General features: G+C 35.8%; 1 protein-coding gene across 11 annotated transcripts in view; it reads left to right on the top strand.

The window, feature by feature from the left end:
* Positions 1-26,138, top strand: part of LOC118268714 (protein yippee-like) — a 147,510-nt gene that overhangs the window by 110,258 nt on the left and 11,114 nt on the right. For 4 of the 11 annotated variants that reach the window (XM_050704137.1, XM_035583309.2, XM_035583308.2 and 1 more), the window contains 2 exons: positions 24,252-24,367; positions 25,985-26,121. In XM_050704137.1, the coding sequence (XP_050560094.1) occupies positions 24,252-24,367; positions 25,985-26,121 (253 nt within the window). Of the gene's footprint in view, positions 1-2,503; positions 2,604-7,016; positions 7,171-24,251; positions 24,368-25,934; positions 26,122-26,138 lie in introns of those variants that run through there. The other 7 variants (XM_050704146.1, XM_050704144.1, XM_035583305.2 and 4 more) reach the window with 5 other exon arrangements.

Below are 26,138 nucleotides of genomic sequence, written 5' to 3'. Positions count from 1 at the left end.
CAGTGTCCATTAGTAGATTTGAAATTTAATAACGCAATTGCGAGATATGTTGTAAATGAAATAAGTAAAGGCAGCACAGTTGTATGCTATTTATTTTTAGATTATTGAACTTTAATTATTTTAGTGTCGCAAAAACGTTGCGATTGAACCCACAAATAAATTGATAATCTTGAACTTAAAAAAACATTGCGAAAATCTAACAAGATTATCGTTTAAATACTCGAGAGGTCACAATCACAAGGTCGCGTCTCTTCAACATATACAGTTACATATTTAATTCCGTTACAAACACAAATATATGTCTGAAATAATTGCTAAAATGACTCAGCTGTCATAATTTTACAAATGGCGACGGTGACGGAAACACTTTTGATTTCTACAAAGGATTTTTTTTCTTTTGAACCTTCTTTAAGTTTACGGAATACAAAAATTACTGGCCATAAAGAAACAATAAAGACTTTAAAAATAACACTGGCTGAATATAAACGTTCGGTGTTTGAAATCCCACGTTAATATGTAGACATTGATTTAGGATTAAAACCAGCCATATTGGATTTATAAGTTTTCCACTTAGCGACTGTTCATTTAAACGAAGTCAGTTCAACCGTGAAGCCATTGCCGCAAAACTTTAAGCAATCCGTTTCATAGGCCAGCCGTGTCTAAATCAGTGTCGAATATTCCTAATTAATGTTTATTTATAACTCAAACACCGATGTTAAGTGGGCTAAATGTTAGCCAAAGAAAAAAACGGAAAAACAAAAAACTGACAGCGAAAAAAATAACCTTCAAACAAATAGTTCGTAGTATTTGGATGAAAATAAAAGGCGAACATTCTCATATGATGATAAAAATATTATTGTTATTGCGGAATCTATTTCAATTCAATCGTATGTTTTTATTTGGATCTCATCAAATTGTTACACTACGCAGTTTGTTTAAGAACATACCATTACAACATCGCAATATTTTCTTATCGGCTGATCCGAAGGATTAGGTTACAATATGTATTAGAAAGAAAGCATTATTTTCTTATAACGAAGAGAGATTACAAAGAAATAAAGAAATCGCTTCAGTAGACGATGTTAGTACCTATACGAGTGATGATCTCGCTAGCAATGGTGATTGCAATAACTATCTTGTTAGCGTCGGACAGAAGGATGCAGCTGCCCGTCCTAATAACACTTATACTAAAACGGAAACCACAAATACGCATATCGCCCAATAGAGACCAACTCTAGATGATATAAACAGTATTCAATTTAAAGGCACTAAATTTATCCGGAGCTACGGATTATCTAGCGCATTTACCGGGGCTCCAGCTCGAAAAGCAGGAGTAGGAACGAGGTGGTTTTTAGTCAATAAGAGTCTGACATTCCCTCTCGCCTCGCTCAAGGCGGGAGAAGTCAATGGATGATTTTCCCCCATAAAAAAAACAGTACCAAAAGTTCAATGTAAATCTTCAACATCTGCAAATGGATTTTTCCAAAGTCTTTTTGAAGTGTTTTAATTGGTTTCACTTAGTCATCTTTGTTGTAAACAAAATTACAATTTGCATCAGTTTTAGTCCATCTTTGTTCCAAGTCTCATCCAAATTCGTTTAGTAGTTTGACGAAAACAAACGTTCGTCTTCTCTCTTTGCCTCCTTTTGCATTTACTCTAGGTATTAGAGTTAGGGTATTAAAATCTGTTTTGTCAATACCTACTATTGTATCAACCGTACCCGTTATAACAGTTACTGTTAAAATTAGAGTATTTTCCTCGATATCTCCAACATTACCACATATTCCAATTAATCGATTTATAATAACGATAGCATATAATGTTATAATAACCGTTGTCGTTATCGTTGCTACAGGTTTCCATAGGTCAATGCGTTGGCGTGTTTCTTATGTATGGCTTAATTATCGCATTCTTGGCACAAACTGCAGCCCTACGTTCATTGACATTTCGCGTGCGCATTATAAATATCTATGTTTTTATTTCCGCGTCGAATCGGACCGGGCGTGGAGAATCGTTTAACCAAAATAATATCTAAATACTTAATCAAATGTTCATGGTATTACGGACACGCTTGATGTTTTCTATTTTAGCGTAGAATTTAATAAAAATACTAGTTTTGTTTTTGATATTTTAAATACCTATATGATATTCTTATTTATAGTAACTGTGGTTTGTGTGACATTTAACGAAAATAAAATGTCAAGAATAAGACCTACAATTTTGCATAATATTTTAAGGCACTAAATTTTGTGCTTGAGGCCCATGCAAAATGATAAACAGCCCACGTATTTAATGGTTTCTAGATCCACATTAAGATATTTATCATTAAGCCTAGCGTGATGAATAAGATCACTTTCGCAGATGATATGAAGGGGATCGTTGTCCTGATTTATTCTCGTACTGTATATGCATATCATGTATGTGATGAGCTTGTTTCTTCCAATTGTATCAATTCCCGGCACGATCGTATCTCCATTAATTTATTCCGGCTGTGTCCTCATTATAGCTGGTGTCTCCTTGCTTCCTAGTCGTGTGCCGTCGCAGTGTGCTGTGCAAAAATATTCTGCGCTCATTACCAAGAAAATGTTTCTCATAAAACTTAGGTGAGTGACCAAAACTCGTATCTAGCCTTCACCTTTATATCTAAACTATTGCTGTGATTCTTAGAAGAGGTTCTATGTGTGCATAAAATATAATTCCATTTATGGGATTTATGTTACAAGATGTAATGGTGAAACATAAACACAATACGTCATTTTAAACTTAACTGTAATATTTACAGCCGCTCATGGTGGTTTCTAATAATTTTCCTCCGTGTGTGGCAAATCTTAAATGCCACCTTCATGTACCTAATAATCAAGTAGAAACTCACTTATTACCGCGGAAATTGTTTCTATATGTCGACTCTGCAACTGTTTGCACTCGCCTATCAAAGGTAGCATATGCCTTTGTGTCATACAGTACAAAGTGCACTTTATTACGCTGTACTTTGATTGAAAATTGATTACCAATAGTCGTCACAGCCGGTTTCGCTTCGACCAGATTATGTAAATGGCATACACATTACACAGCTGCAAGCCAGCGTGCTCTACTCTGTAAAAGTGTTTATCGTATGCTCCAGCTGATTATGGTCCGTATAATGAAGGTGTAGGGATCATAATAGTATGTACTGGGGTTAATGCGCAGCCAACGTTATCTGGTTGCATAAGAGCGAGGACTATTGTCTTTATCAGTTGTTGTTCAGCAGTGTTTATCTGACGCAATTGCGCTCTGAACCCGAGCCGATACGTCGTATATGTTATACGAAAACTACATGTATCGTGTAAACGAATGGAATTCACGAAAATATTTACCAAAACAGCTGAGTCCGTGCGTACTCGAGTTTAAGGAGAAAAATATTTCCGTCTACAAGTTCACACGATTTTAGTGGTGTTTTCGTTTGATATATTAGATGGTTCGAGTTGGTAAACAGTGTATTTGCCAGCGGATTATTAATAGACGAAGAGAATTTGAGGAAATACTAGCGAGGTATGAACGATATCTTAACCTGTCACAGATATACGCTTCAGACGACGGATGTTTTGCTTCTATCGTCGACGTTATCTCTAGAAATGGATGAAAGTTGGCTTATCAGCGATGACGACATTTTTTCTTCTTAATCTATGCATCTTCCTTTATCTGTCAAATTGAGAACCAACGAAACAAAAATAGAATGTACTTACATAGTGAGCGTTGTTGAAAGAGATCTTGAAGCAAATGATCACAAAGCAAATACTTCCTTTACAAGCGACAACAATATAAATGACAATGCACATGATATAAGTAACAAGATCGGTCAGTTCCTGATTTTCTTCCAAGTGTACGCACGCAGAAATGAACCCGTAATTACGTGAAACAACATAGGAAACAATTTATAAACGTCTCTTTGTGTTGCACATCAAACATTCGAACACTGACAAAGACTACTTCGATATGGCAATTAACTTTTGATCTTAGTAAATGGTAAATTGTCATAATTGCTGTAAAATGGAAAATACAGGCAGTTATACCTGTTTGTAGAGTCTACTACTGCAATGGATGTTGGTAAATAAACATTACATAATACACCTTTATGATTGTTGCTTTGTTAGAAATTGTCTTGTTTATAACCTGTGTCGTAGAATCGTAAAACTTTGGGATTACCAGTGACCTTGAGTAGGTCATGGATTTATTGGCTGAATACGTAATAAATAATCACTACTGATGATATGTAGATGATGATACGATTAATCAAGATCAAAGAAATTTTAATATTATGGTATCAATTTTATTGCTGTACAGATAAATGCATTAAGTGCACCACCGAAACGTTATCGCCATAAAATGTCGTATGAACTGATACTATGTTAATAGACAATAATTTCGATGGACATGAAGAAAAATCTGAAAGAAAAGAAAACTTAATAAAAACTTGTAATGCACTATCATAAATCACGTCAAATTCTATCGCAGATGTGGTGCAAAACTTTATGTCTATCAATTTGTCTTGACGCTGCTGCAAATTCGCCAACGCCTAGTCTATATAAAGATGTCTATAATTAGGTACATAGATGATCTTCCCAAACAACCTTGGCGCTAATTTTGTTTTCAAGATCAATAGCTGTGTTCAGCTGTATCATTCATTCATACTTACGAATGGCACTAAGAGTGCTTTTCCACTATCAGGGTTCTTTGGTACACATAACAGCACTGGTGGAAGCAGCGGCGTCGGCGACGTAGGCTGCGTGATGTTGAGCAAAACAGTGATTTTGAGTTGATTTAAAAAAGATTATCGAAATCTCAGCATTTGCAGCAGCTATTCTCAACATTAGCACTTAGCAACACATTTACCGATTCATTTTTCCATCATAGACGAACAAAAGTTGCGTGCATGGAACATCAACAGAATATTAATCAGTAATGTTATACTAGCTATGATTACAGTAAACAATGAAGAAGCAATCGGAAGTAGTTTACACTTTCAAATTGCATAAATAAATAACGACGGAGTAAATATTTACATACTGTTGTTCTTACTGAGGTATTTTCCATGTGTACGCTGCTATTTATGTTGTGGTGTTTGAATGAATCAAATTCCAGCTACTCATAGCATTGTTGTTATATTGTTATATCGTAGCAGCACTTATTGGTCTATAATTTATTCTTTATATTGTACCTCTTGTGATCTTTCTTATTTATTCTTTGTACCACTGATTAAAGACAATTTTCTATATTTTTCTCTTTAATCGTGTGATAATCCTACCATGTGTTTCAAAGTTTTTTTTTTTTTGGGAAAAATGTTCTAAGAGGCGAAGCGTGAGGGAGTGTCAGACTCTTACTGACTAAAAAATGCGCTGTTCATATTCCTGGTTTTCGAGCCGAAGCTCCGGTAACTCGCTAGGCAGTCCGTAGCTCCGGGGTGTCAATGGTGTAATCTAATACCTGTAGCTGCTGAGACGTGTTTTACTAAATACTCTCTATCAATAAATTCAATAACAATGTCTGCATCTACTTTCTACATCATCTTGTACTTGTACTTCTTCTAATTCTTTATCTGTTGCTTCACCATTGTCATTTAGTTTTCCCACTTAAACTAATTCATAAATTATAAGAATTTACATACGTACACAGGAAACGAATAAGGCTCAAATTACATTGTTAGTCTTAGTTATAATATTATAATTTGCATGTTCAGTCTTTCTAGTTTGACCTTCAGAGAACATGTAACTGGAACCTAAGTATTATTTAAACTGCAAGCTATTATATGTATAATAGAGGAACATGTTTATTGTTTATATAAAATAAAATAAAGATGTTTTTATGGTCTTCAAACTGAGAATATACGTATATTTATTCTAAAAGAAACATCCTCAACTTTATGTTAGTTTTTAAACTGGTCACTAACTATACCATTAGAACTTGCAACGGGATATTTACCATGTTTATTATTTTATTTGAGTTTCCGATATTTCGGCACTGTTGCAAGAGCCATGATCACGGATGAACATTGATGATGATCAAATTGGTTCCTTCTTATTAGATTTTGTTTGTAATATAGAACTTTTGAGATAGGGAGTTTTTAGACATTTACTTGCATTCATCATACAATCCAGATTTCTAAAAATATTGCGAACCACGAGGTAGAATTTTAATACATTGAGATGATCGTCCATTCATACGTTTTGCATAAAAGTAACTTGATTCGCATTTGCATGTTGTCCTTGGATGAAGATTTATTGTAATGCATGTAGAGATTACGGATTCTAAACTTCAATTGTTGCCAAGTCGGTCTCATCCTGGTCAAAGTCCAAACCATTACCATCTATGATCCGAACCGTGTGATCCGTCTGTTGGTTTCCGGCTTATAACATAAAAAAGGATTGTTGAGGAATCGGGGATTGGAAAGGGGGGTAACCGCACTCACACAACGAAACACATCGCAAGTTTTGTTTCACGTCGGTTTTCTGTGAGCCCGTGGTATCCCTCCGGTCGAGCCGGCCCTTAAATTCCTAACCCCCAAAAGGCCGGTAATGCACTTATAACGCTTCTAGTGTTTCGTGTGTCCATTGGTGGCAGCGATTGCTTACCATCAGGTGATTCGTCTGCTCCTTTGTCGACTTATACAAACACGCAATAATGCTTTATTTTTTAATGGAATAAGATGTTAAGATCGACAATCACTTTTGCGGTTGCTTTATGATCTCAAAAATAACGAAAATCATTAAAATATATTTGTAATTATCGACAATGTGTTTTCCATTCATGTTATCTCTACGTAATAATTGTTTGTGTTATTATTCTGTAACCTACAATGATAAAATATCGATTATGATAGCGATATTATTTTTTGTTTTTATTTTGTTTTTCTGTCTACGTTATTTGGGTTCTTGAACTGCTATAGATAAAACGTACGGAAGTGTCTGTTAGATTTGATTATTTATTATTAATGTAATACTGTTAATTAACACATTGAACGCCGTGGTGGTCACCGGTGACAGACGTTAGCGGAGGATTTGCCTTCAACAGTTTTCTATTGGCAGTCAAGGACTTAAAGGAAGATTTTTCGTCGGCTTTGTTGAAAGTGAAGTGTGTGAAAGAATATTTGGATTCGGTTGATAACTAACTCTTTGGTAGTCATCGCGGAGTCTTCTGGTATGTTCGTAAATTTAATCATTATTTATTGTGATATCTAGCTGTTACTGTTACTTGTTAGTTTTTGAAAGTATCTTTTGATTGTTAGATTAGTGTTGTACTTAATCATAATTAAAAACTTTGACTTTGATTTTAATATTAGTAGGTCGTTTTACAAAATTCTGTCTTTAACCTCTCGTATGCCGTATGTAAGACAACAGTAAAAAACACATTGTGTCTCGCGTGGATCCACGTTCCAAACATACGAAGGGTTAATTATTAGTAAAACATTTCATGACTGAAGGGCTTTTGATTTTCACGTTCATATTGAAATTAAGTAGATACTGAATTATGTAATTAGGAACTAATTAAATGCTTAAAAAATCCTATGATGTTGATATTGTCTTTTTTTACTGCTCGTTTGGCTCCGTGTCTGGACAACTGGTTGCCATGCAACGAGCAGCGGGTTCGATTCCCGCACGGAGCAACTCTTTGTGTGATTCTCAAATTGTTGTTCCGGGTCTGGGTGTTATGTGCATGTGAACTTGTATGTTTATTACCGCACCTACGGCACAGGACAAAATCCTAGTGTAGGGCAAAATTAACTCAACTCCCAAAATTAACGGTGTAACGAACCCGTCTTTTGTTTATAGGTAAATGATCCCTACTCTAAAAAAACTAGTTAAAACCGGTTACAACTGACACCGTTGTTTAAATACAATAGCGTTTATTCAAGAATAAAAATAAATTAATTTAAAATTTAAACGTCTCATATAAAGTAGGCCAAAGTTTACGTATAATATGTAAATAATGTTGACCGATAACGTTGATAAGAACGGTAACCTTAGTACAAGTTTGCTTTACGTATAAAGTAATAAAAACGACAGCTCGTTCAACGCTCTGATTGGTTGGTTCATTCTAGCCGGCCAATCAACGCGTCGAACGCACTCTCGTTTCGATTACTTTATACGTAAAGCAAACTTATACTAAGGGAACTGTTGTCCCGCCAAGGACGTTGTTATCTTTTATAAACTCTGTTATATTTATTTTACTTCCCTGTTGACATAATTCTCTAATTATTTTGTGCGTAATACATAGTAATGTATGTGTATGTAAGTCATAGGTCAAATTGATAATGTATTTGTAACTAACTAACTAGCGACCCGCCCCAGCTTCACATGGATGCAATGGTGATATAATATTACGCATGTATTATACATATAAACCTTCCTCTTGAATCACTCTATCTATTAAAAAACCGCATCAAAATCCGTTGCATGGTTTTAAAGATTAACTGCCGCACTCAGAGATATTTAATGATTATTTAAACTATTCCTTAGTTACGATTTTGTATCGAAAACAATTGCTAAGGAATGGATTAAGTAACCATTAAATGACTCTGAGTACGGCGGATAAGCAGACATAGGGACAGAGAAAGTGACTTTGTTTTATACTATGTAGTGAAGTTAATTTTAAGACGATTACTTATGTGGGGTGTGAAATTGGATTACTTATTAGTTTTTGTTGGTCTCTTGTTTACTTATAACACTTTGTAATTGTTTTTCAAATGACCTGTCGTTCGCGTAGGTCGTGGAAGTGCGGATGGACGCGGTTTATTTATAGGTACATAATTATGTTGATATTGAAATAGGGTGAAAGGTTACTCGATAGTGGGACACCTACTTTAATAGTGACGTTTTCCTGTCCCCAAAATGTAGGGAATATACACACTAGATACAGAAAGTTGTAGTGAAATTCACACTATCACACTAAATATTATAAATGTGAAAGTTTGTTTGTTTTGCATGTTTGGAGGTTTGTCCGTCAATAACACTAAAACAACTAAACTGATTTTGATAAAGTTTGGTATACAGACAGGGTATGAGTTGACTTGAATTATAGGATACTTTTTTATCCCACGGAAACATGGGCAAAGCCACTGGCAGAAGTTAGTTAAAATAAAAATAATTCAAAGTTATTACATGGATTACCGATTTACCGCCATCAACGGACCTTGGCAATCTATTGCTAGACAATGAGCCTCCTCTACGATTATGAAACACCAACGACGTCGTTACACAAAAACTTAAACCTATAAAACCTACCTAAAAATATAACCTATTACCAAGCAAGTCTGTGACTAATCCATCTACCAGTTTACTTGTCTACACGAGACTATAACGAACTAACTTATTGCCGAGCCAAACAAAACGTGATTTGAATTTAACTTAAACCAACACGTAACTGGTTTACGTTTAAATGTTTAAATAAAGCCTCGTTTCGTTTAAAATGATACATGTCTAGGTTTAAAGTTACTAGAAAGACGAGGTAAATATAATGTTTCGTGTGAAAAACTTATAGAATGGTATTTTTGTTTTAGTTTGCTTAAAAAGATGCACTTATTTTTTTATGAAAAGACAATAAATATTTGATTGGACAACAAAAATCTTAAATACCATAAAAAACTCCCTTTTACGGACACAGTATTACCTTTGACCGGCCCATTTGTGAATTGAATAATTTCTTATAGATATTATCTATTAATCGATTCTACAGATGATCCATAAATTAAACATAGAACAATCTTAGTTAGACATCGAATCGATACCATAATATACTTAATTATGGATCACATTGAACAAAGGAGTACTAAAATCTAGGTACAATAAAAGAAATCCTATTTTCATTAAACTACATACATACAAAGTTCTTTCACTAACTCAATATTGATTCAACAAAGAAAAACATACACACTTATATTGTTTGTCTACCATATTTGTTTTACAGAACAAAAAACAAGTTTGTTTGCAATTTACGAGTGAGTTAAACAATGTTAATCTAATTAAATTGTTAATCAGACTAAGCAAAGTGCACTACTGTGTACAGACTGGCACATCAAGATACCCATAAAGTATATTTCTTCAATACATTTTGATCTTTAATGCTAAGTTGAATAAGGTTGAAAGTTTAATTGGTGTAGTGTGAATTGCTGTTGTCCACTAGCCCGATTTATGAAAACAATCCAGTGTGAATAGAAATGAACACCGTCTACGTTTCTAATTTGAAAAGATATGGACCTACATGACCTAAGGGTCAATAACCTCTAACGAGAAAATAATCACATTGAACTCCCAAAATAAAAGGTTTAATAAAAACTTGATAGAAATCTCATTTAGACTCGTAATTACTTGAAAAACTATTTGCATCTTGTATTTTTTTATAATTAGAAAAAAGTTTTGTATAGTCATTCACCTCTTTTGAGATCCAATTTGAGAGTCAAGGGCGTTATAGTGTTTTATTAAAGGCCAGACAGTAGACAGACGTTCGCAAGTTTGATAACTTTTTATTAAGCTTTATTTACTCTGTTTAGTTTTAAGAACCTAATCTGGCCTTTAGAGATTTTTGGAAAACAGGAGAATTGCTCTAAACAGATTAAAATCAAAACCTGACTTACAGCAGCACAGATGGGGCCCAGTAGGGCTGATGCCTGATCCGGAGCTGCAAGCTACCTAGCGGGTTACTAGAATAGGAATGGGGTTGGTTTGCAGTTAGTAAGAGTCTGACACTCCCTCTCGCCTCGCTCAAAGCAGGAGGTCATTAAATGTTTTCCCCTTAAAAACGTAAGTCAGAGAAAACTTTAGAAATAAAAATGTGTCTTTTTGACTGCATATTTAAAATCCAAAGCCATAGGCAAGAAGTTCGATGAAGAAGAAAAACACAGGTTTCTTCAACAATACACATAAAAAACAATATGTCTTCAACACCTACATATAAAAAATGTAACACAGTCAACTAACCACTAAATAAACAAAACAGTAATTTATCCAACATTCATTAGTTGATTAACTAAGGACCCGTGTCGCAAGCGCACGCTGATAATTTCCCAAGCGTCGGTCGGCTAACGAACAATATGCATTGTACCACTAAACGTTAGCAAAGGTGTTGCGACAACCCCTACTTGCGAAACTAAAGACAATACAATCGGCTATGGATAGCATAGTACGTAAAAACTGGCCACATTGTATTATAATGAAGAAAATAATATATTATTGTGTTAACGGCTTACTCACGTGTAACTGTTTGACGAGGAACTCGATTAGTTTCAAGCCATGCTAGAGGCTCATATTCATGACCAGGATCTGCTGGATGAATCGGGCTGACATTTGGCTTGCAGGTTGATGTTATGACATAGGTATCCGCTAAGAAAGGATTTTGATAAATTCTATCCCCAAGGGCATCCCCCTTGAAGAAATTTATAAGGGATAAAAGTTTGTACGAAACTTTGTCGATTTTTAAACCTATCGGAATGAGACTTTGCATGCATAAAGCTACTATGACGGATCCCTTTTGGATTTTGATAAATTCCAACAATAATTCTTAACGCGACCGAAGTCGCGGACAAATTCTATTTAAACATAGTCTAAAAGTTCTCTGTTAAACGTGAAATGCAATCCAAACAGCATTTACGAGAAACGAGAACAAAATAAACACGACGCTAATTTAACAATCAATACAATAAAATGAGTCGCACAACCGAGCCGCCTACATGGGCCCGTAACAAACCTATTCAAACAAGCTATCGAGTCAATCTGGCTCTATTTCCATAGTATTTGTGAGCTCAATGCTCAAATAGGCACAAATATCAACAGAGCTTGGTCCGCGGGTATCGCAACACTGCACGTGTGCCTCATTTCGCAATTGTTTTTAAACCAACAGCGTTTTGGTACTGAATTATTACCCTTTATCAAACAAATATAGGAGACTAAAGTAGATTTATTGAGTAATGCTTAAGACATTTGTCTCAGTCTGGCTCGGATTGTTTCTCAACAAATAAAGGGATTGATACAATACTGTTAGTTAAATTATGGGTCCTACAATAACTACAATAGCCAGCTTCGTTCAGTAAATTGGATGATTATTCTTTACGTCATGAAAGTGCTTTAAGCTGTCATTTCAGCTCCAAATCTGAAAGACCTAGGGGCCTACTCTACATCAACGCACGAAAAAACTTCACAGATTACATAGTACAATTCTATTTATTACGATACTTTCGTGAACAAAAATTTATGAATGAAATGAAGATAAATAGGTTTTGATACGAAATTAAAAATAAAACGTTATTTCAAGTAATTCTACTAATAAATCAATAAAACCTACGGCCGAAGATTAAGCGAAACTTCGCATTCGAGAACTGGAGTATCGGCACATATTTTGGAAAAAGCCAACATAACCGAAAATTAGTTTTATACTTGTAAAACTTCCACGAAGGTAAATTAAATGATGCATTCACCCGTAACATGTCAAGCAAACAACTCCCTGACCTGACCTCATCGATCCTTGGGGACCTAATTATAACTACATTCTAGTAATCAAACGTAGATACTAGATCTAATATAGACTTCTAATAATTTACCGCTGTAATTATTCTTATGATACCTAATTTATAAGCCAACGTTTGTATACAAAAAATATCGTTACTCATTCAGAAGAATGAACTCGAAACGACTTTGAGAGTTTTTATACACAGTCCACTGTTCAATATTAACAATAGTTTTTAGAGCATAAATATTACTTTTTTTCCTAGACTGCACACGAAAATGCTGCCTGTGTATACTGAGTAATTCGATGTGGGGAAACCCAATAATGTACCTACTGCATCAGACTTCAGGATCTAAGTCTAGATTTCGAAGGTCGAAATTGCAACTAGTAGATTCATCGCACTTCATTTAAACATAGTTACATTTTAACTATCAACGCTCATGGATATAGAGACTGAATATGAAATAATCGTCATCATTATCAACAGTTTCCTCAACACAAGAGGTAATCACACCATCACGTTTTCCACTATTTTCATATTCTATCATCTTTTCATGTTCTATCATCACATTTTCCACAAATGTGAAAGTTTATGGATGTTTGTCCGTCAATCACGCTGAAACTACTGAACAGATTTTAATGAAATTTGGTATACAGACAGGTTATGAGCTGACTTGGGTGATAGGGTACTTTTTATCCCACGGGAATGTGAGTGAAGCCGCTGGCAGAAGTTAGTTTACCATAATCTCTTTTGGTAGACGGACTGAAGAGCATACCTTAAAACGTTCAGGTTTCTTCGTCAATGTGAAAGTGTACATAAATACGACTGACTGCCACACTCAGAGTCATTTGATGGTTACTTAACCCAGTCCTTAGTAATTGTTTTCAATACAAAATCGTTACTAAGGAGTAGTTTAAGTAATCATTAAATGTCTCTGAGTGCGGCAGTAAAAGTTTGAATGTTCATTATGGTAATGGCTGCCGTCCAGATTGTAGTATGAAAAGTAATGAGATTTGAAACGAGAGGTCAATGAACATTATTAAATGAAGCGGAAATAAATGATGAAGTCCGTGTTTACACTTGAGATCGGAGCTTCAGTAACTAGCGATGTAACTGGGAATTTCTTCGTTTTACGTTAGCTGGTTGGTGCTTTTTAACCCCCAAAAGGTCGGCAATGCACGTATTACGCTTCTGGTGTTTCGGGTGTCTATGGGCGGCGGTGATCGCTTTCAGGTGATCCGTCGGCTGGTTTACCGGCTTATTACCATAAAACAAACGTTTTATCACATTTAATTATAAGGTTTTAAAAGGTTATATTATTATACATCTGCATTCTTATAAACTTTTATGTATATAACAAAAACTTCAATATTAAATTAGACCATATAGATAGACTGGATAATCCAATTAATCAGACTTCATAACCCTTTAACCGAAGTTCCCATGATCCAAACATGATCAGATGAGATTCTAACTTAGATACATAGAAACATAAGAAACGTTATCGAACTATGACTGAATCAGATCGTGACCAGTCCCAATCGTGTCTAACTTGTGTTCAGACCATGCAAAATGAGTAACACCTGCAGAACTTGATGTGGGAATGAGATATTGTAACATTGTTAATGTTTGATTACATATACATACATACATACATAATCTCACGCCTATATCCCATGGGGTAGGCAGAGACAAAGGAACGCCAATTAATACGAATGTTACATACCTCTTTCGGTTTCCTCATCAACAGTCTTCAGTATTTTCATGCTTGCGCGTCGGTTAACGATACTTTTAATTTGGCCATTCTTTAATATATCGCAATATCTATCATAAATAGTACCTAAGTTTATTTATTAAAATTTTCTGACTAATTGTTTCATATTAAGTTTCGTGTGCGACTTCTAGATATTAGTATTGTCTTGAGGTAAACTGATATAAATGCGGTTACTGAAATATGAAGTATTTTAGCAGTTTAGTCATTTTAGTTTTATTTTGCTATCTTTAATATAACAAACATTGATCCATTATAGTTTCAATATTTGGTTAGATTCTCTTATTCTCTTAAAAGATTTACCGCACTCAGAATCATTAAATGGTAACTTATCCCAGTCCTTAGCAATTGTTTTCGCAGAACAAAATCGTTTCTAAGACATATGTACTTTAAGTAATTTTTAAATATCTGTGATTACTGCAGTTAGTCTTGTTTAATAGAATTTACTAGTTATTTTTCCTTGATCGTCTGATATGCGCTTAGCATTCATTAATACACAGTTACGCTTTTTGTCCGTTTTTCTTGTTAAGTCGTTTAATCTTAGTGTTTTCTTGTTTTATCCTTCTCGTAATAATCTTAGTTCGCTGTAATATCCGTTCCTTCCTCGTTCTAATCTTTTCGAGATATTTCTCGAACAATTTATCTTTGCTATCGTCTTTTTATGATTTTGTTTGAACAAGCTAATCTTTTGAATTAGGAGTTGGATTTGTAGAATTGTTTTTTAGGTCCTTAACTTCTTGGTACCTAAGTCGAGTCTTTTATGCTTGAATACAAGTTTGGTATCTTATTACATGTTACTTCTCTCTCTATTTACTACATCTCTATCTTGGCTTGATACTCCAAGAATAGAGTTAATAGGGATCATGTCAATATCATTTAGTAGAATCTACCATTATCAAACTTATCCGAAATAAGCAGTATAAGGAGCGAGCACGCCTTATTTTGAGCCAAGAGAGAGTATCAGACTCTTACTAACTAAAAACCACCCCGTTCCTACTCCTGCTTCGAACCGGAGTCTCGGATCCAAAATAAACTTACGTAACAATCTTAAACCAGAATGAGACACAAGTCGAAAGTCCATAAATCCAGTTTGTTTCCAGTGTTCCGAGGTTTAAAGTGATATTTATGCAACAACCTCGTGGGTACACAAATGGTGGCCAACTGGATTTATTCCAAAATTCCAGATACTAGCTTAGTGGGTAATCCGTACATTGAAACGTGGCTAAAGTCATTAGCTGAATGAGCCTCTGTGTGGAGTTTAGAAAGTAAATATGTAAATAGTATTATTTTGTTGAAATATTTTTGTTAAACGTATTTTTTTTTTTCATCTTTAGTTTTGAAGTTGTTTTTTGTCATTTAAGAGCCCTTCCTTGTTAGCAAAGGACATACATCAGTTTTATAATATAACAAAAAATAGATGGCAAATAATAATAAACGCACCCACGACACAGCAGAAAATCCAAGTGTGAGACAACCATTAAAAATATAAGAAAAAACTAAAATAAGAAACTAGACCCTGTTTGATCCGGTAAATAAATAAATAAAAACATTCACTTTACAGTTTTGCAGTTTCTACAAACTATATCGAAATCTATCCAGCAATTCTTGACAGTAACCATAACAAACAAACGTTCAAACTAGATCTCATACAAGTTAATTACAAACACTGTTATACAAGAATAATGGAAGTCATACAAAGTTATCCGTCTGCAACTTTTCATACATAAATCTCGTAAAACTTTGGATGTTTTAACCTAGTTCTCTTACCCAGGTAGACAGACGTACTGCATGCAGATTTTACTGATTAGCATATAGAAATTACTTCAGACTATTTTGGTAAGAAAACCTAAGTTCCAAGGAATTCATAAAATAAGAATATATCAACAATAACAACAACGTTACGCCTTTTATCTCCGAAAGGATAGCCAGAGGTGCATCTGCACATTATGGCACGTAATGCCACTGTACAATGTACTGTACACATACATACATATTTGTATTCCGATTACGTACATATTTTTGACTCAGAATACTTCACGATTTTTAAAATAGAAAAGCATCTCATCATCAGTAGCTACACTTGGTAGCAAAGAAACTGAGCTACTACAAGTGTTTTTGTTTCATCTCTTGATAAATATTTTCTGATACAAGTATTTTATTAATTGGTAAGTATTTTACAAATTGTCTTTCGTAAGACATGCGTTATGTCTTATGAAAGACAATTTGTTTACCTTTAAAATTAGACTATTTTGTTGTAAAACGAATATCTATTTCTTAAGATATAGAGGGTTCATAGAAACGACAAAAAATAAACTAGTGGCTCCGTTTCTCTGCTACCAAGTGTAGTTTACCTCAAATCTAAAATCTATGTTAAAACATGCTTCGCAATTTATGTATTGCGCTCAAAACGACTCATGTATCATCTTTGTAATCTTTAATTGAATACAAAGAGTAGAGATTCATAAAGGGTAATAAATAATTATGATCATGTGTTTTGTATGAGTAATACTTGTGATGCGTAGCACATGGGTGTTGGAACCAATATTGGTACAAAGTGTGGTTGTGATATTGGCCCAATGTTCCGAGGTGAATAGACTGACGAAGATGTGAAGAAGATGTCTTTATTTACATATTTTTTACAGTTTTCCTTGTACTTTTATATAAAAACTTGCCAAAATCTTAATATTTCAAAGATTTTAGCACGTTTGTTTAGTATATTGGCTCTTTGAATTCCATAAATACAATTTATAATATGGATAAATATTCTTTAAGAGCTTATATGGCTCTATCTACGCCCAACATTGACACAATAACAGAACAATATTCAAAATTAACGTTTTTTTTTTATTATTGAAGCGGTCACGACATGGCGGCCACTGGCCATTGATACTTACAATAATAAAACGCGTAAATAAAACGATTACTAACAACAACTGCGTATGAATTGTACGCGGCTCGTGTTGACATTGACACAAATCATTTTCAAACAATACATTCATGTTTTGACAAAGGAACATTTAATATTTTGAATTAATAGACGAAAGTTGTCTTTTGTTTAATGGCAACACTTGAGTACGTCTATTGGCGCGCAATTTATTTCCATACAACATTGTTTATGGTCACATTTGTTTTTTAATTTGCACTTTTCGCTTTTTTTTTAAGTGGGGAAAGTTCAATGACTTCTCCCGCCTTGGGTGAGGTGTGAGGGAGTGTCAGACTCTTACTGACTAAAAACCACTCCGTTCCTACTCCTGCTTTTCGAGCCGGAGCCCCGATAAACCCGCTAGGTAGTCTGCAGCTCCGGATTGTTCTTGTCACCTAGTTTTTTTTTCGTCAGTTTCAACAGGAGTAGAAGTACTACATGTAACAGCCATATTTTTTAATAACTTTATTACATTATCCAACAGCACGTTTTGTGTTTAACAAGACATTTATTTTGTTGTAGGTAAGGTTATAAAATGAACTGTAATAAAAGCTTTGCTTAATACGTGACTATGGTTGCTTACTGGAATAAGAATAATAAAATACTACGAGAATTAACTGATATGAAGTTGTCAAGTTACATAGCTATGTAAAATCAGAAGTTTTTCATAACCTTATCCCAAAAACCTTACAGTATAAGGTTTTTGGTATATGCCGGTTTACCGGTAAACTAGCATACGTATCACCTAATGGTAAGCAATCCCCGCCAGCTTTTGGGGTGAAAAATTTAAGGGATGTTGGGGAATCGGGAATTTTGGAAGGGAGTAATTGGGTCTTTAGTAACCTCGCTCACAGAACGAAACAACGCAACCGTGAAACATCCCGGCGTTTTTCTATGAGGCCGTGGTATCACTCCGGTCGAGCCGAAGCATGGCTCTCCCACACTTATATTATACTATAAAGCCCAAGAATATTGTCACACATACAGCAGAATATAACGAACTCGCGAAAGAACAAAAAAAATATAAACAGTCTTGTGAATGAAAGTAAACTATACATAGTAGCGAACACACAATGACATTGTTTAATTAAACATACAATAATGTTTCTTTTCAAGGAAAAACAAAGTCTTAATTGTGCCAATGTGCTTGTGGATATTTTAATAGGGCAACTCTAGAAAGTGGATTGATACATCTGGCAACAATATACGTACTGGCAGGATAGGGAACTGTTCCTTTGTTCTTTTTTTAAATTATCTTTTTAAAACATTTCGTCATGTCTTTTCATCCCTGATGGCGTGTCAGGTGCATTTTTTTTTTTTTTGTTTATATAAATGTAATAGGTGGGTAAAGAAATTTAGCTAATCCCTTATCGTTTCACAGTTATGAGAAGAAACATCAAAAGTATCAACAGTTATAATTTCTCATAGTACAATTATATTTCTCTAATAACTTCCTTTTGTTTTTTTTCTTTGCCTGGGAAGTGGAACGAGCGGTACTTGGTCCGTACCACATTAGCACACCGGATTTATGAAGCATTGAATCGTTACACACCGTCAAACACCATTAACTTAAACATTTCTCTCTGAAAACGCTACTGCTTTAGCGTTTAACCGATTCCCATTCATTACAACGCAACAAACAGCTAAAGGTCGTTGTACTGCTACAAGTTGCATAATGTCATCTGTCAACCATTCAGCCATCTTTGTTTTATAAAAACAGATTATAAAGATTCATTTGACATAACGTTCTTATTTTAAAATTATATCTTTGTTTTATAAAAATAGAAAAAAAATTTAAATCAATATTCATTTGACATGACGTTCTTATTTTAAAATTATATTTTTTTATTTCTATCGCAAGTTCGGCGGAAACCTAACGAGGTTAACCACCAAAAAGGATGTAATTTCCTACCAACCTATTTGATAAGATTAATTTTAATCTTAGTGGTTAGATTTTATCATATCAGGAAAATTAGCACCTAAGTGCGGTCAGTTTTTCGTCCATTCATATTATTGTACCTAAAATGAAAACCTACATAAATGGCAATGGTAATAAAGTACACGGATAAGGCTGTAGCCATTAGCCAGAACACGCTACACTAATTGCATATTTTATTGTAGGTCTGTTTATTTATAGAATAGTGGGTTTTGTGGCCAATAAAAAATACAAGCATTGTGTCACCTTTACCTGGCTAAATCATAAAAACTTGAATAAACAGAATAAAGCTGTCATGTTCTAGATTATGTTACGACTGAAAAATTAATCGTGATAGTACTAAACACGACTGTCACTTATTATACCTATTTGCAGTACCTACTGACATAGTTGATATTCGATTATAGAATTCAAAGAAGTAATAATTAGTTATCATTTTTAAACATAATTTAAATACACGAAAATGGCATTTAGATAAAAAAAAAAAAACATTTATACATTCTTAATGACTTTAACCGACTACTTAAGGTACTGGCTGGAAAGAAATGTCACAATATTTTACGGTACAGATACAAAAAGACCGGTTCGAATGACGTCACGTCCGCATGCATTCTCGGTCAAGTTAATTGTGAATGGTGATCGGGGGTTATTACACGGGGAACAATGCGTTACTAAATGGTGACATTACTGTAGATATCATGGCTTTCTTAGAAGCCATGTTAAATGTACATTTCACCGCACTCTCAATGATAACTAAGTAAGTAATAAATAACTAAACTTTCCTTATAATTAGACATTGCTAATAGTGACTGCTTCTTTGCACAAGTGGGACTAGAGGTCTTGAGTTCGATTCCCGTGTTGGGCAAAGTATTACTGGGCTTATTCGGGTTTTCGAAAATATCTCAAAAACAGCACGGAGTCTGGTATAGCGTCAAATAGAGCGACATTGTATAATGTTCACCTCTGCCTACCCCTTCGGGGATAAAAGGCGTGACGTAGTTTGTGTGCTAATAGTAGTATTGATGGCATAGGATAATCTGAAAGGAATCTTTTTTTGAGGGGGAAAATCATTCAATGACTTCTCCCGCCTTGGGCGAGGCAAGAGGGAGTGTCAGACTCTTACTGACTAAAAACCACCCCGTTCCTACTCCTGCTTTTCGAGCCGGAGCCCCAGTAAACCCGCTTGGTAGTCCGCAGCTCTGTTTATACCATACCTAATGATTGTTTGAAAGAACTCTAAAATGTTGATAACTAATTTTCTTTTCATTTTCTGTTTATTATTTCTACTAACATAATTTATGTAGTGCGTGGTCGAGTGGATTGATGGATAGATGTTTATTTACGCTTCCAACTACAAAACGGATTGAGCTATTAAGCTACGTCGGCCGTGACCTGGAATAACACTTACGAAAATACATGTTGTATCTCAAACAACATATGTAATACAGAGATCCTTGAAGATATAGATGCTGATTAACCGCCGCACTCAGTGATATTTAATGATCACTTAAACTATTCCTTAGATTTGCTAATTGCTAAGGACTGGGTTAAGTAACCATTAAATGACTCTGAGTACGGCGGAGAATCATTTAAAAAAAGGGAGATATGAATACACTTGAAGTGTTGGAGAGCCATGCTTCGGTACGAATGGGTCGCGTCGACCAATGATACAACGGCCTCACAGAAAACTGACGTGAAACAACAACGTTTGCGTTGTGTGAGTGAGGTTACCGAAGGCCCAACTATCTCTCTTCCCAATCTTCCCAAGCCCCGATTCACCAACAACCCTTAAATTCGGGGATAGTTTCAAGTGTCCATGGGCGGCGGCGATTGCTCACCATCAGGTGATCAGTCTACTCTAACTCTACCTAAAAATAATTACCTCTCCTTTTCACGATTCTCTTAACTCTCTCAATCAAAAGAGCATTTTCCTCCTATAGCTTAGGAGGTTAAGAGATAAATTGATAAGATGCACAAAAAACCAGTTGACAAGAGCCATACAGCTCCATGGATACAAGCTCGGGTTCTTTGCCCGCTGGTCAACGCTCGACTAGTGAGCAGAACGGGCCGGCCTTGCCGTTCCGCTGCCTGAGTAGAACTCGCACGGTTGTCAGTAATGAGGTCGGATAAATCTTTGTATCTGAGATAGATTAGTGGTTTTTATTCGTATGCTTATGCATTCCGGAGCTGCGGACAACGTAACAGGTTACTGGGGCTCCAGCTCGAAGCAGGAGTAGGAACGGGGTGGTTTTTAGTCAGTAAGAGTCTGACACTCCCTCTCGCCTCACTCAAGGCGGGAGAAGTCATTAGATTAGGGGAAGACACCCCACAAAAAAAAGCTTATGCATATAGGGGTTATGTTTAAGGAAATGTTAATGAGGTGTTATGGTGACAGGCTCTTTTGCGTCTCGAAGATGAAATAAATACTTCTTGGTTTCCGGTGAAATTGATAATTTTAAAAATGAAATTAATATACGTTATGCTTTCTTTGTCTGAAAAACTTGACAAACGTGCATGTTTTAAATGTTATAGTCGCTATTCTTTAATTGATTCTATTAAGTCTCATTGTAATGGTATAAAGCTTTCAGCTTATCTCTTTTCATTAGTGGTTTTCTCTAGAACCTTCCACTCGATATATTTGGAAAACCACCAACATATAACTTATTAAGCATCGTCATTAATGATTCGTATGCCGAAAGCATTGGCTCTGAGCACGTGATTGTTTTTTTAATTAATCGTATTGGAACGTTTACCTTGTACACAGTTGAACGATCGACGAATTAAAATTAGATTTGTAGAATGAAATGCTTGTTCAACACAAATAAGAGTGCATAATTTACATTTATGTATGCATGGTCATAAGCAAGATACATTCATTTGAATGAAAGCAAGCGCTGTCAAGAGAGGTCATGAGATTCTGTGATTGGCCAGTGGCATTTCAGACATGAGCACATCAAACCAGTGTTGCCAACCATACTGTTAAAAACAGTATTATACTGTTTTTACTACATTATCCATTTTACTGTTCAACAAAAATAAAGTAAAGGATTGTTGGGGAATCGGGGTTGGGAAGATTGGGAATTGGGCCTCCGGTTACCTCAATTGTACAACGAAACACGTTTCACGTCGGTGTACTGTGAGGCCGTGGTATCACTCCGGTTGAGCCGTCCAATTCGTGCCTAAGCATGGCTCTCCCACACTTAAAAATATATAAAACTAGCGGACCCGACAGACGTTGTCCTGTCTACACGTCTGATTAATTAAAAAAACTTTGTCCAGCGGACAAAATTGTGAATCTAAACCATTCTCAGATCCTCTTGAACACACACAAAAAGTTTCATCAAAATCCGTCTAGTTGTTTAAGAGGAGTTCAGTGACATACACACGTACAGAAGAATTATATATATAAAGATATACTACTTTTCAGTATCAACATGTCGGATGAACACTAAGTTTGAATATTGTTTTTCAGTAATAGAGAAGAGCTTCCCATAATTTAGGTATTAAAAAAATTAACTCCTCACTTATTTTAATTACATTTTAAATGTAGTGAGGCTGAAGGTTTTAAAAATGACTCGAAATAAAATTGATAAGCACTATAAAATAAAATATGTTTTGAGAAAATAAAATACTGTTGATTTTTGTAAAATACTGTTTATTTTACTTCTCTGCCCTAAATATACTTTAATTATTGTAAAAAAGTTGGCAACCCTGCATCAAACTCTCCTCAACTAATAACATAATTTCAACTTTATCATAAAGGAACAAGGTTAAATATCTCTTAAGAAATGGATTAGCTTGACCTGCATTGCTCTTGAATTTATTCTTCACTTTCCTGTGTAGAAAATACAGGCAGCTCATTTCATATTCTTATAAGTAAAATGCAATTACAAATATGGAATACGTTTCAAAGCGCTGGCATTTGGCCAGTACTGCTGCGTTTTTAAACAAGAAGAGAAACAAAGTAAGATTGTTTGCTTAAAGCAGCTATTTTTAGTACTGCACCAAGGTTTAATTGTATTGCTTTGTTAGAGAAAGTGAATCGGGTATTTTATTGTTTGTACTCAATTATTCTGATATATGTACTCGTACTTACTATTTCAACTCTTCTGTTATTACTTGCTTCTGCTAACATCCATGAACTAGTGAATGATTAAAATGTAGTTCAATGCCTAACAGATGATAACAGATAGCGTATATGTACTACTTCATAGTTTTCAAATCCTTAGTGATTGAGGGAATGACAGACAATGTGCAATGTAAGGGCGCATCAGGAATATAGAAAACTATTGAGAGAGAATTTTCTAGAATGAATTTCTCAATATTACTATGGAAACAGCTAGATTTTTAGTCCCAAAGTAACTAGTTTTGCCCCTCTACACATTTCACCGCACTCTATACATTTCATCATATACATAATTTGATATTCAAGCGTCAAATACATTTAGTATCTGCCTGCCTGCCCAATCCCCTACATCATTACTTGGCCATGCAATCACAGTATTGGATGCGGCAAGCGCACTCCAGCCTTGGAGACATGCTTCCCTTGGGACCGCTGACCTCGTTCTTGTAAAGGCCTAGCTGGTAGCAATACTAGTCTTTTAGCTGCTAAGCTAATTAATTTGACTTCAGTAATAACCCTGAGAACAATAAATAGTTTTTCAGTAGTCAAAATTCTATTTAAAAAGAGGTTTAAGGCAGTAATTTCTTCTAATCCGGAGCTGCGGATTACCTAGCAGGTAAACCGGGGCTCCGGCTCAAAAAGCAGGAGTAGGAACGAGGTGGTTTTTAGTCAGTTAGAGTCTGACACTCCGAAAGAAGACATTGGATGATTTGAGATTTTCGTCCCTCAAAAAAGGCAATAATTTCTTTGTTCAATTACTTTATGGTTGTGATGTGCCCTAAATCTTTATTTATCCTAATTTCCCTTTATTACCAGATTTCAAATTGGACTAAGGAACAGATTTCCACAATAGATCACTTCATTATAACGGTCTTGCAGAAATGATCTCGTCTAAAATTTGAAGCTCAGTAGCTGCCTACTAGAGTTTCATTCCTCGTTCCTTCGTTCGTTACTTCGTTCCTCAGTAGTTTTAAGATGAAATGTACAAACCGTTCAAAGAATAATAGTCCTTATTGTTGTTGTTCACAGAGGGTGGCGGGATCAAAGTGCGTGCGCGCGGCGCGGTGCGAGAGCGCGCGCGGCAGGTGACCGACGGTGTTCCCGGCTGATGTGGGCGGCGAGCGCGTGCTGCTCGCGCCAGGCAGGTAACGTATCTACCTAGCCATGTTATACAGAGATAGAACCGTACTATCCCTGAGGCAAACTAGGCAAGAGCTTAGGACGCCAAGTAATAGAGAGGCTTCAAACGTTCAAGAAGAGAGCATACTCCTTTTTAAAAGGCAGGCAACGCACCTGTTACTCCTCTGGTGTTGCAGGTGTCCATGAGCGGCACTGATCGCATCTGGTGATTCATTTGCTCGTTTGCCACCTATTCCATAAATAAGAGGCAACGTAAGAAACGGTTACCGAACTGCTCATTGTGTGGCAGCGGTGCCAAATATAATTACCGGCGCCTAGGAAACGCTTGTCTACGACGCTCTCTAAGTTTAATCAGCTTCTGATACTCATAGCATCTTTGACATCATTGTACGGTAGTGGTTACATTTCGATAAAAGTTGGTGAAGTTCATCAGACCTCATCCATGTTATGCTAGCCTTGCACTACTACATGGCGGTGATTCAATACTTCCAATGAAACAGGAGTTGTTGAAGGCAGAAATCTTTCTTTTTACCAAAAACCGTGATGGTTTTAGGGTTCCTAGCCAAATGGCAAAAAAGGGAACCCTTATATTTTTTATTGTAACCACTACCGTACTAAGATTATACAACAATCCTACCCAAGTTACGTACAATGATTTAGTTAATACTAAGTACCTACGTACATTTGGTATCTAATCACACATCCATGTAATACTGTCCCATGAGTGCTGTTACTTCGCCCCACGTGCACTATTACTCCTGTGGTCGCGATTGAGGTTGTCTGTGGCTCTCAATTCTTCTTTTCAAAACGGCTAATGAGAAAAGAAATAGCTTAAGTGAGCTGTTTTATTGGCTGAGTGAAATGTACCTAAACAGCCATATCAGCTACAGAAAACTTTCTTTAAAATACTGTGAAAATGATTCATATCTGAGGGTTAATTTCAAAGTAGGTAGCAATTTCCGTAACACACTTCTTGCACGTAAATAAACTTCATCACAATGAGAGAATGGGGACTCCACTAAGTCTTCAGCAAATTGCATTTTCTTTTGCATTAACTTGGTCATATTTTGGACGACATCCAAATCTCGAATGGTGACGAAAGTTACCACTTATACTTGCAACACTCAGCTTCCAAAAAATCAATGACGCTACAATTATTATTTTTGGAGTCTCGTTTGAGATATTTTTCTCCAGTACTCTTAGTACGAGTTTGCTTTACGTTTAAAGTAATCGAAACGAGAACGCGTTCGGCGCTGTGATTGGTTGGTTTATTCAAGCCGTCCAATGAGAGGGCCGAACACGCTCACGTTTCGATTACTTTAAATCTAAAGCAAACTCATACTAAGGGTACAGATTCCCTTTTCAAATATGCTTTCGAAATGCTTTATGCATTCAGTTTATTATGAAGTCCTGGGATTTTACATCCACTTTACTCTCTTTGAAAAATGGCTGCAAAATTCAACCCTCGATATGAATAACAAAGAGCACGCGAAGCCTCCATGGCGGCCATTGATAGTGCACTTAGGGCGCCCGCCAGCCGCGTACGCAGCTGACGGCGGTATGTGTTGGTAGCTAGCAGGCACTCATGCGTGACGGGGTGACTAACCGAGCCGGGGTGGCAGGCGAGGGCGGCGGCAGCGCCACGGCCGCGCGAACCCCCGTGAAGACCTTCCAGGCGTACCTGCCGCCGGCGCACCGCACCTACAGCTGCATACACTGCCGCGCACACTTGGCCAGCCATGACGAGCTTATATCTAAGGTAATATATAAGGCACT

Source organism: Spodoptera frugiperda, chromosome 2, assembly GCF_023101765.2.
Source record: "Spodoptera frugiperda isolate SF20-4 chromosome 2, AGI-APGP_CSIRO_Sfru_2.0, whole genome shotgun sequence".
Taxonomy (NCBI): domain Eukaryota; kingdom Metazoa; phylum Arthropoda; class Insecta; order Lepidoptera; family Noctuidae; genus Spodoptera; species Spodoptera frugiperda.
This window is presented reverse-complemented; position numbering and strand designations above follow the sequence as displayed.